This window comes from Ruditapes philippinarum, unplaced genomic scaffold (assembly GCF_026571515.1).
Source record: "Ruditapes philippinarum isolate M1 unplaced genomic scaffold, ASM2657151v2 ctg2424_1_1_1_1, whole genome shotgun sequence".
Lineage (NCBI taxonomy): Eukaryota > Metazoa > Mollusca > Bivalvia > Venerida > Veneridae > Ruditapes > Ruditapes philippinarum.
In genome coordinates this window covers 287,217-299,640 of record NW_026861130.1, presented here as the reverse complement: position 1 = coordinate 299,640, position 12,424 = coordinate 287,217, and the positions used below count along the sequence as shown (strand labels likewise).

At 33.6% G+C, this 12,424-nt stretch overlaps 1 protein-coding gene across 1 annotated transcript; it reads left to right on the top strand.

Moving 5' to 3' along the window:
- The first annotated feature begins 4,155 nt into the window (after positions 1 to 4,155).
- On the top strand, positions 4,156 to 7,562 carry LOC132714647 (uncharacterized). The gene is made up of 3 exons (XM_060697550.1): positions 4,156 to 4,272; positions 4,939 to 5,142; positions 5,594 to 7,562. The coding sequence occupies exons 2-3, from the start codon at positions 5,049 to 5,051 to the stop codon at positions 6,760 to 6,762; spliced, it is 1,263 nt and encodes a 420-aa protein (XP_060553533.1). The 5' UTR covers positions 4,156 to 4,272; positions 4,939 to 5,048; the 3' UTR covers positions 6,763 to 7,562.
- Positions 7,563 to 12,424: the final 4,862 nt, after the last annotated feature.

Below are 12,424 nucleotides of genomic sequence, written 5' to 3'. Positions count from 1 at the left end.
GCATAACCGTCTATATATGTATATTATAGTATATAGCCCATATAAAACTTTAAAAAGTTTGTTTCAAGCACCTGTGTGTACACTTATGATCATAGTCCAGTACAAAAATGCTCAAATGGTTTCCGTTTGATGATTGAAAGAGCTAAAAGTAGAAGTAAACTTTTTAAAATGACATCGGCTCATTTGCTTGATAGTTTTTGATCACTGAGTTTTAAAAGAAATGATTTTCATCATATATTTACGCTATTGAAGATTGAATAGTAATTGTTGAAAATGTTTGCTATTCTTTATTGGTATGTTATCTACCAAGATATGCCTAGAAAGGAAAAATTGATTGTGTCTGAATTAGAATCTGTAGTATTATTACTGAGAAAAACAAAATGAGGATCTGCGTCTATTTACAACCATTTAGGATATTTAAATCTTTTTTATATTGATGTACAAACACTGAAATACTTTGCGATTAATTTCGTATGTACATTTACATGTATGTGTATTTTGAATATTCACACTGTAAGTTTTGAATTGTGATTGTCTTTAATTCTATTGATATAAATTCTAATACAATTAAATATTATTTGAAACACAAAGTTTGTGTATTTCATGTTCATAGTCCATTATAAGGTTAGCAATTATTTTAATGTCAGAAATCAAAGGAATACAGTTTAAATACTCTAGACATGTGTCTTTTTTGTGTCGCCTCTACGGAGTAGTGGCGACATATAGGGATCACTTCTCCGTCGTCTGTCTGTCCGTCCGTCCGTCACAAAACTTGTCCGGACTACCCCTCATAAACTACTGGTGCAATTTCATCCAAACTTTACAGGAATGATCAGTATCAAGTCTAGTTGTGCATATTGTCAGCATTTTCCGGTTCAATGATTTTTGTCAGAGTTATGGCCCTTTAATAATTTTTAATTTTAAAGTTTGTCCGGACTACTTCTCTTATACCACTAATGCAATTTCAATGAAACTTTACAGGATTGATCTGTAGCTCAAGTCCTTGCGCATATTGCAAGGGTTTTCCGGTTGAATGATTTTTGGCCGAGTTATGGCCCTTTGATAAAAAGGTGTTTTTTTCTGTGTGTTGCCAGATACACAATAGCTTGTCCGGACTACTCCTCATAAACTACTGGTGCAATTGCATCCAAACTTTACAGGAATGATTAGTACCAAGTCTAGTTGTGCATATTGTCAGCATTTTCCGGTTCAATGATTTTTTTCAGAGTTATGGCCCTTTAATAATTTTTAATTTTAAAGTTTGTCCGGACTAGTTCTCTTATACCACTTATGCAATTTCAATGAAACTTTACAGGATTGATCTGTAGCTCAAGTCCTTGCGCATATTGCAAGGGTTTTCCGGTTGAATGATTTTTGGCTGAGTTATGGCCCTTTGATAAAAAGGTGTTTTTTTCTGTGTGTTGCCAGATACGCAAAAGCTTGTCCGGACTACTCCTCATAAGCTACTGGTGCAATTTTATCCAAACTTTACATGATTGATCAGTACCAAGTCTAGTTGTGCACTGTCTGTCCGTCTGTCACAAAATTTGTCCCAACATGAAATTGGCCATTATGAGGCGACACATGTGATTACTGATCGCTCTTGTTTAAACTGTATTGTAATATCTGTGAAATTCTCAATAACATTTGATAACATTTTGTACAAGTTCATTTATCTGTAATGTGAATTCTGACATTTCGATTTCCAGGAAATATCGTAGTTATTAGTCCCCTAACGGTTTACCGGAAGGGACTTTAGGTTTACCGCCCATCTGTCTGTCAGTCCATCAGTCTGTCTGTCCACAAAACTGGATCCCGCGATAACTTGAAAAGTACTGAAAATATTTTTATGAAACTTGATATATGGATAGAGTATGGAGATTATGCACGTCTTTTTCTTTTCTTCCTATGTTGAAAATTCTGGTTGCTATGGCAACAAATAGGCTGAAAATATGGCAAATTTTACACATAAACTGGATCCAGTGATAACACAAAAAGTACTGGAAATATTTTTATGAAACTTGAAAAATAGGTAGATGGCAGTCTGGAGATTATGCACGTCTTTTTCTTTTCTTCCTATGTTGAAAATTCTGGTTGCTATGGCAACAAATAGACTGAAAATATGGCCAAATTTTACACATAAACTGGATCCAGTTTGAACGCAAAAAGTAATAGAAATATTTTTATGAAACTTGTAATATGGGTAGATTGCAGTCTGGAGATTATGCACGTCTTTTTCTTTTCTTCCTATTTTGAAAAAATATTGGTTGCCTTGGCAACAAATAGGCTTAAAACATGGCAAATATAACAATATTTGTGATTAGTCAAAAAGAGCTGAAATTTTTTATGAAATTGCATCTTTATTTCAAGAGTTATCCTCTCTTTAAGAATTTTGCTTTTAAAAATGTTATATTTTGGTAACAGGGATGTTTCAAATATTAACTTTAGAGTGTACTTTAGTCCGTCTGTCAGTCTGTTCATAAAAACTGTTTCCTGTGATCACTTTTAAAGAACTTTTCCAACAAATTTAATTAAAATAGAGAAAAATTGAAACATTAGTGAATGGCCAATGGCCCTTCAGAATGTTGATGGGGTTCTAACCGGTAGGGGACTTATGGATTGCTTGCAATACTATGATAATTGCTTGTTGCCCTTGGTATTTGGTGTTTGTCTACCTCAACTTGAATGTTTGGTACCAAAGTTTAATGAATTATTCAGTGTTCTGAGATAATCTCACATTACAAATAGCGTGAATACATGCACTGAATGAATCTTAAATTATTTCTAATTGGGGAAATTCTAAATTACTCTAAAGCAAAAATGATTTTAGTCATAATTGAGCAAGGTGTATTATAATGTTGTATATGGTTTAAATATTTTTATTTAAGCTCGATTGCGAAACAAGTTCTTGCAACATATATTAATTATTTTTTATGTCCACTTCCTGGAACCAACCAGTACTAGTGTCATATGAAGAAACAATGTCATGGCCTGATTAGGGCTCGAACCTATGATCCCTGTGTTAAAAGATTCCTTCTGCATAAGCTCAGATGACTAACTAATCATATGATACATGTAGTTGATATGAAGTATAACATATCCTTGAAATTTGTTAAAATTAAACAGCCTACTTATAGATAACCATTTATAATCGTGACCCCAGTACATGTATTTACAATTTGATATGTAAGCCAGTGTATCGGAAAACTGTATTGCACCATTATGTATCAAAATAGCACGGTATATGTTCAAAACGATACTAAAAGAGAGCCAATCAGAATTTAGATCCTGGTGGACATGAAAATGATATACGGGAAGAAAAACCAATATTTTATTTAAAGATATATATATATATTTTACCTTATTTGAAACAAATTACACCACTTGCCAATTGCAGGTTTTAGATAAACAAGTTTACATATATTGTAAAATAAAATAATAAATTATAACCGGTAGGTAACAAAAAATACAGGTTGTGATAATTTACTTTTTTTGTCCCATTTTATCAGACCTCCATAGAGACCCTTTAAAACATACCAAATTAATATGCTTCAACCAAGATGACCAGGAAAAACATTGCAGGCTTTGTAATGGCACAATAATTTTGCCCATTTTTTCAGTTGCCTTTATGGCTCTCCCCATACTAGTACAGTTATTCCGCTTATCGCCAACAGATGCACATGCATTAAAGGATTTTATACATAATGTTACCATGACCTTGATCTAATGACTTCAAGATAAACAAGGATTGTGCCATGGGCATTGTCTCTTCTTGTGAAATCCATTTGATAAAGTTAACAGTACGTATATACAGACAGATTAACCACGTTTCCAAGAGGGGCAAAACAAGTTAGTGTTCTCTTTACGCTTGATTAGATTTATTTTGTAACAATCCAGATAGCTTCATGCCTAAATAATTGGACTGCTGTTGTAGTACGCCCCGAATCCATTGGTTACGAAGGTGTTCACAACGTGAGCACTATCTTTGAAAAACTATTTGTTAAAATCATTTTAGTATCAACGCAAAAACTACATTAGAGAAGAGCCTTTATGGTAAAAATATCTCTAACAGAATTGAAAATTATACTAATCAAAGCATTGCACGATTTTACGGCTCCTATCAGATAACTGCCCGACATTTAAATATGAGTAATACAACATGTATGTAAAACCTGGTCAGCATATTAATATGAACATAATATAGTCTAGATAAGTGTGTTTATTATGACAAGTTATTGGTATCTACAGTCTGTCGGATTAGATATGAAACATGTAAGTCGAATTTTATTAATAACCGTAAACTGCAATATTAATTTATATAATAGCCTTTTAATTATATATTTATAATTAATGGCAGCGTATTTTAATGTACAAGGCCAATACTCAATAAAATTTGATACACATCCACTGTACATTTATATGTGAAAATAAACATTAAGTTACAATTGTACAATGTAGGTATAATATATTAAAATTTACATGTATATGTCATCTATATATAATTTGTATGTATAATAAATGCCGCTGAAGAAGGCTGAAAGGACGAAAGTTTACAGCATTTTTAACAATTTACTTTTCTATCATTTTTTATACCTCAAAGAAGTACAAAAAATGTATGATACAAGTAAATGTTGACATTTGTTCTGTAATTCTACTGGCCGAATCCACAGCTCTCAAACCTATATTGAGCGAGGCGCTAGCACCATCAATTTTTTAATATTTCATATACCGGTAGTTTGATATGGATATTTTGTAATCGTAAAATGAAATGGGATAAATTCATAATCTAAAATTACTTAAACTTTTATAAAAAAGGAGAATTTTTTATGATAATTTTGATTTTTTTTCTTAGATCTTTGTTTTAAAAATCCCTTAAATCTGTGCGTCACTTGAAAATTGAAGTTTTAAATTGTATTAAAATGTTTTGAATATCTCCAGGGAATCAGATAGATAACAGAAAGTGTCCAATGCCATTAAACTAGTATAGAAGAATTATATCCAGATGTAAGTGCTCCATTGAAAATAGAGACTTTTAGTGCTTCTACATAATGAGTGACCATAATATTTATACAGGCAGGAAGCGCATGAACAGCTGCCATCTTCACAAACCTCGCAAGAAAATTCGGAAAAGACGAGAAAGAGGTAAACATATACAGAAGCAAATATTTATCCGTTTGTAGGGTTTCTAGTACTTCTGAAAGAATGATGTTAGTGTCTTTATGTTTATAAAGGAAGGACAGAACGTTACTAATGTTGCTACAACTTGTTGTTCAAACATTTTGCCCTTTGTTAAAAAATGTTGTTATGTGAAAATAATATTCATAAATTGTATGTATTCAAGGAGCAATAAAATATTATTAAACTTTAGGCTTTTCTATCTAAAATTACAAATTTATCGATGTATATGTATTAAGTATTTATCGTTTCTTCCATATTGAGTCTATACAAATACATGTAATTTGATGTCAGTTGCATGGATGCTATTTCTTGAAGGTGTTTGATGATTTCATTTTTTTTTATATCTTAGTAAATTTATAATGACTTACACGCAAAAATTAAGGCGGTATGTATATTCACTTTTTGCGGTTTCCAGATACTTTAGCAGACGCCATAAAATCTTGCATTCCTAATCTAACAGCCGATGTTACAGTGCACGAGATTGAAGATAGCGCTATTGAGAATGGATGTATTACAGAGGATGACCGTAGGCTGATATACAAAAGTGACGACAGAAAAAAGCAAGTGCGGTCTGTCGTGCTCATCATAACTAAAAGAAGTTACGAAACAATGATCAAATTTCTTGATGCTCTTAAACCTGCTTACCCCGACCTTTCCAAACAAATATGGCACCATTATGAGAAAGGTCTCAGGTTGAGACCGAAGCATATAATTTCCAGACGGTGCCCAATTTGTCAGTTAAAGAACAGCGTTGATGTGGAGATTATCATAGACGTGTTATTCAGCAAGAATATCATAAATGAGCATATTTATGGAAGTATAAATTCAAGTAACAAAAGCGTCGGCCAACAAGATGAATTATGGGAAGCTGTACTCGAGTCATGCTTCCAACAAAATGTAGCTGAGTTTTTGCTTGAATTACTAGATGGAACAGGACATTACTCGCACATTACCAGTAGTCTACGGAAACTGTTTAAAAATAATAATTGCTTTCAAAGTTTCTGTACATGCTCAAGCTATAATTTGGTCATAACACAAAGCAAAAACAGGACATTTTCAAATGATAGCAATACGTCATACTACCCACGAGAAAGTTCAGAGTCTGTGATAAGCAGCGATGTGGACCTCGCGAGTGAGCCAGAGATTTGCCATAGGTCTTCCGTTTCTAGCCGAGAACAAGAAGATACACACTTTTTTCCAGAAATAACAGTAGAGAAAAGCACATGTGATATACATGACCCGCTAATAAACACCTGTATGCATCACCAAAGTCCAGTCGCAGAGGTAAATGAACGCAAAATCGCTATACCTGATGCATCGTTTACCATTCGCCCGGATACCATTCAAAATACAACTACTGAAAACGTCAAAAAGGAATACGTGCGCATGTTATCGTCACCAATGCATGGCAATCCAACAAATTTAATTTCTGACGCAAGGAAACCCAAACGGTTTAAAAGTATCGTGAATTCTGCAATGGTAAAATTGAGGGTTGTTAAAAGATTCATGAATAAAGGCCATTCCGAAGGATTATCAAAGAACAATACACCAGAAAGTGTACTAGTATGTGAAACAGAACTGTAAACCACAGTTTGTGAATAAATCATTTACCGTGGTAACTTTTTAAAAAGCAAACCATTCTTCAGTGAATTCTTGTTGACAGACATCCATAAATACATATTTTGTAGTACACCAAATGCACAGACTATGGTATACCTTCAGCAAAATAATTACAATTTCAATTATTGATAGGTACTTTGTTTAGCGATACATATATCTCAAGAGATGATTTGCTTTAAGATTTGTGTTAATGGTTTAAGTGCTGTGTTTAAGCGACTGTCGAGGATTTCATATTAAACATGACAATCATTTCAACATTCACGTAGGATGCAAAAGATGACTGACACCACATTACAATATATCTTTAAAAGTGCCATGTAACTCTGATTTGGACTGACATTACCTTCTTCCATTGTTGCGGAAGAATTTTTAAGCGAAATAAAAATCTGGCGTAGGACAAAGACACTTTTCCTTGGTGTAACGTACATGAATTATAGGAAAATCATTTTCCATCATAAATAGGTAATATATTTAGGCAAACAGCTTAAAATATTAACATTGGAATTTAAGGAAATCGAAATATTATAAAATATATTTGATCGTTTTTCATTCTAGCACTTGTATATGTGTTATATACTATGACGATTTGATAATCTGATGTTTTGGAATATTTCCTAACACATCAGCTAAAATGAATTTCAATATATTAAAGTTTTGTCAAATATGCATTCGTTTAATTTATGTTATAACGATTGCGAATATATATAAATGTGTTTCGTGTATTCTTAACACGACAACATGTATAGTGATCGTCTAACTGCACTTCACATAATTACACGTTACATTGTATTGAATTCTAGCACATAATTGTGAAGTTCTTAATTTATTGTCTAGGTAAACATACTAATTAAGAGCAATAATTAAAACTCAGTCCAAATGAATAGATGCAACGAAGTATAGAACATTTTTTTGTCTAGAAAGATACAATCTTCTTTGGTTTTCGTGCTTACGTTCAAGACCGATTATAAACTCTTTGAGTTTTTCTAGCGGTTTATGTTTATTAACTCAACACGATAAATATATGTGCATACATTGCACTAGTATATAAGAAAGCTCATATATATAAATTATTGTCATGTTTCACTCATGATTGTCTAAATTACTGTTCACGTACGTAAGAATAACCATAATGCAGAGGAACGTGATGATCCAAAGGGCAGTCGGGCAGCATGAAGTGGTCAATTTTGGAACAAGTGTAAGAAAGTTCTTAAATGGAGTATAATTACGAGGCGATTTTTATAATCGACTTTACAACAGTCGATACTTAGCATGATATTTTAAATTAAGGTTCTCCACTGATGAATTCAGTCAGAAAGCCTAAAAACATAAAATTTGAAATTCTTACGTAGATCCAGAGTTGCGCTTAAATTGAAAACTCTTCAAAGGATGATAAAGCATATATCGAATATCAATATTTTTCTAGATTCTTAGCCCTATTTGGGTGATAAGCATTGCATAACTTTTCTTTCTTTCTTTTTTTGGGGGGATCATTTTGTACAATACTCGTACAAATGATAAATTAAGGAAAACAGTGCGAGGAATTGATCTGAAACTTTGCACATAAGTTATTGGTCCAGACTTCCAGCAAATGGTACACAAATATCGGTCGTGTTATGTCAAAACAAGAGGGCCATGATGGCCCTAGATCGCTCACCTGAATTATCAAACTCATCCAAACAATTACCTAGACAAGCATTCTGACCAAGTCTCATGACAGGTGAGTCAAAAATGTGACCACTACAGTGTTAACAAGGATTATCCATATTTGAGCAGTGCGACCTAGTTTTTTACCCAGGTGACACATATTCAAACTTGACCTAGAAATCATCAAAACAAACTTTCAGACCAATTTCCAGGATACTTGGATCAAAACAGTAGCAACTAGAGTGTTAACAAGATTTTTCTATTTTTAGCTCCGGTGACCTAGTTTCACATGCGATTTCGAACTAATCCAAGCAATTACCTAGACAAGCATCCTGACCAACAGTTTGATGATAATCGAGTCGAAAATGTGACCACTAGAATGTTAACAAGGTTTTTCCATATTTGGGCGGATGTGACCTAGTTTTTCATCCAAGATGACCCATGTTTGATCTTGACTTAGAAATCATCAAAAAAAACTTTCAGACCAATTAACAGAATATTTGGATCACAACAGTAGCCACTAGAGTGTTAACAAGATTTTTCTATTTTTAGCTCATGTGACCTAGTTTTTCATCCGAGATGTCCCATGTTCGATTTATTCCAAGCAATGACCTATTCAAGTTTCCTGACCAAGTTTGATGACAATTGAGTCAAAATTGTGACCACTAGAGTGTTAACAAGGTTTTTCTATTTTTAGCTCCTGTGACCTAGTTTTTCATCCGAGATGACCCATGTTCGAAACTCATCCGAGCTATCACCTAGGCAAGCATCTTGATCAAGTTTGATGATGATTGATGCAAAAATGTGACCGCTAAAGTGTTAACAAGGTTTTTCTATTTATAGCTCCGGTGACCTAGTTTTTCATCCGAGATGACCCATATTCGAACTCATCTGAGCTATTATCTAAACAAGCATCCTGACAAAGTTTGATGATGATTGGGTCAAAAATGTGACCACTAGAGTGTTCACAAGGTTTTTCTATTTTTAGCTCCTGTGACCTAGTTTTTCATCAGAGATGACCCATGTTCGAACTCATCCAAGCAATTGACTAGACAAGCATTCTGACCAAGTTTTGATGATGATTGGTTCAAAAATGTGACCACTAGAGTGTTCACAAGGTTTTTTCTATTTATAGCTCCTGTGACCTACTTTTTCATCCGAGATGACCCATGTTCGAACTCATCCGAGCTATCACCTAGACAAACATCCTGACCAAGTTTGATGATGATTGGGTCAAAAATGTGACCTCTAGAGTGTTCACAAGGTTTTTCTATTTTTAGCTCTTGTGACCTAGTTTTTCATCGAGATGACCATGTTCGAACTCATCCGAGCTTTCAACTAGATAAGCATCCTGACCAAGTTTGATGATGATTGAGGCAAAAATGCGACCGCTAGAGTGTTCACAAGCAATTGTGGACGGCCGGACGGACAACGGACGACGGACATTCACCGATCCTAAAAGCTCACCCTGAGCAAGCTCAGGTGAGCTAAAAATCTCAGTAGAGTCCCTTTAAGAAAAATGTTATTTTAATATGATTGTGTTTCTCCCGTTCCTTATTCTCGAGAGCTAGTTTTACGTTACTAGTACATTTGTATTGTTATCGTGCATTTACCAAGAGAGCAGTAACAATTCTGGGCCTACTCACAGTTCAGTTAACAAGACAGCCATGAATGGCCATAATATATCGCTTACATGTAAAATCATTGTCAGACAAGTTTTGACGGCTATGAATATATATCCCTCTACACAGGGATTATAGGTTCGAGCCATATACATGTCATAATCATATAAATGGCTCAAGAAAATTCTGTCAACATTTTTTTGCCATATTATGGTACGTTAGACCGTCACAAATCATATAACCGACATATCGACCATAATCACCTTATCCCCTACTATGACACCATTGCCGTTTAGTTCCATAAAATCGACTCAAAATAGTTTAATGACAAACACGCATAATTAATGTTTAATTAATGCGCATAATTAATGTTTAATTAATGGGACATCTGAAATTCATTTGGGTATTTATGTCTTTAAAGAAGCTAATAAGCTTTCTCCAATATATGAGCCGCGCCATGACAAAACCAACATAGTGCGATTGCGACCAGCATGGATCCGCGCAATCTGATCAGGATCCATGCTGTTGCTATCAGTTTCTCTACTCGAAATAGAGTTGGTAAGCGAACAGCATGGATCCTGATCAGACTGCGCAGATGTAGGCTGGTCTGGATACATGCTGGTCCCAAACACACTATGTTGTTTTTGTCATGACGCGGCTCATATTATGTGTTTTAATAATACAGTCAACCATAAAAAAGTGAACAAACACAATGGTAGCACTATTAAAAGTCTAGTTTAATCAAACCAGTAATACAGGAGATTAAGAACAAATACACTTCAAAATAATACATAACAAAAATACTGAACTATAAAATGGCAGGATGGGCTATTTGAACAAAACATTTATCCACATACACATGTTATATCATGTACATTCATTAATTTTCTCAATACTAGCATCAGTAATGATATATGCCTATACCTGAAGGAAGACAGCAATATAAAAAGAACTTTCAGTTGGCCAGCAGGCTTGATTATCCTGAAAGCTTCATAATCAATCATAGAATATACAGGATTTCTATATTAACAAAGGGAAATAATTCAGCAAAAAATTCAAGCTTGGGTTATGGTTTCTGAACAGGGGCCAGCCATTATTGGTCAGTGACATAAAACTGTGAATCCAAAGACAGACCTTAAGTTTCTAGACAATCCTACTAAAGGTAAGTGAAGTATGAAGTTTCATGCTTGAGTTATGGGTCTTGGACAGTGACCAACAATCATTGAACATATCCCTAATTAATGTTTTAAATTTTCAAGTGAACACTTACAAGAGTAATGAGGAGTCATGTATCAAATAAAAACCTTAACTAAGTGTAAAGTAAATTCAGGCACTAACAATGGGGTGACTAGAGTAGCCTAACTTTTCTTCAAACATTTGAGTTCAAAGGCTCCTAGATGTAAAGAAAACTTCATGTATACAAAGTCATGTAAAAAACATTCACAACCAATGGAGCAAGATCAAAATTCGAAATTCTTTGTACAATGTGTATACTAGAAAAAAAACCCAGCAGTGTCAAGATCAAATGATGATTAATGAGGCAATACAAGTTTGTTTTAAATTTGACAATGTCATTGTTTTAATTCTAAGAACATTGTAATAAGTTTTGATTCTGAGGTTTGTGACAAAAGATAAAAATGTCTGTAATAGGAAATGGTCACATAAAAACAAAGTTTGGACCTCTTATTACAGCATTTTCTAACATTAAGTCAGCGAGCAACAGTATATGCTTTTAATGTAAATAACAGAACAAGGATTATGGGGAGAACTAGTTAAGCAATTAGATGTACACATGTATAAATGACAATGTATCAAAAACCATCTATAAACTTTACATTATCAAACTTTATCATATTTTTGGCACAAATAAAAAATAAGGTTTATCATCTTGTTTGAAAAAAAATATTGATAGTTAAAGTTAAACTTTTATAGCAGGTAAATAATTAAGCATACTAGTATCTGAAAAGAACAAAAATGGTTGATTGAGCAGGTATATTTCATTTTTTGATGATAAAAAAAAGAAGAAAAAAAGTGGGCAAGTCCAGAAATTTGTCAGATATTGGTAGAAATAACAATAAAGTTATCATACAAGAGTCATATATCTGTACATCAACAAGTTAGATGCTTTACAAAACAAGAATTTGAGGTACCAATGTCCCCCACCCCAAGTAAAGTATCACATGGAGCACATAACAGTATTATCTGGTATGGTTTCAGGACTTTAAGAGCAAGATCTTCCCCATATTAAGGTTTGACCTTGACCTTGGAGTTAGGGGTCTGGGTGTTGCATATGTCTGTATCATGAAGAACATTTTTGCCAAATTATTTCAAAAATCACTTGAAGAAATTCAAGAATGGAA

Excerpts from the sequence above, each read along its gene's own strand:
- LOC132714647 (XM_060697550.1), top strand. The coding sequence starts at position 5,049 with ATGAGTGACCATAATATTTATACAGGCAGGAAGCGCATGAACAGCTGC. Across the intron at positions 5,143-5,593 it reads TCGGAAAAGACGAGAAAGAG|ATACTTTAGCAGACGCCATA; the intron begins GTAAACATATAC and ends TGCGGTTTCCAG.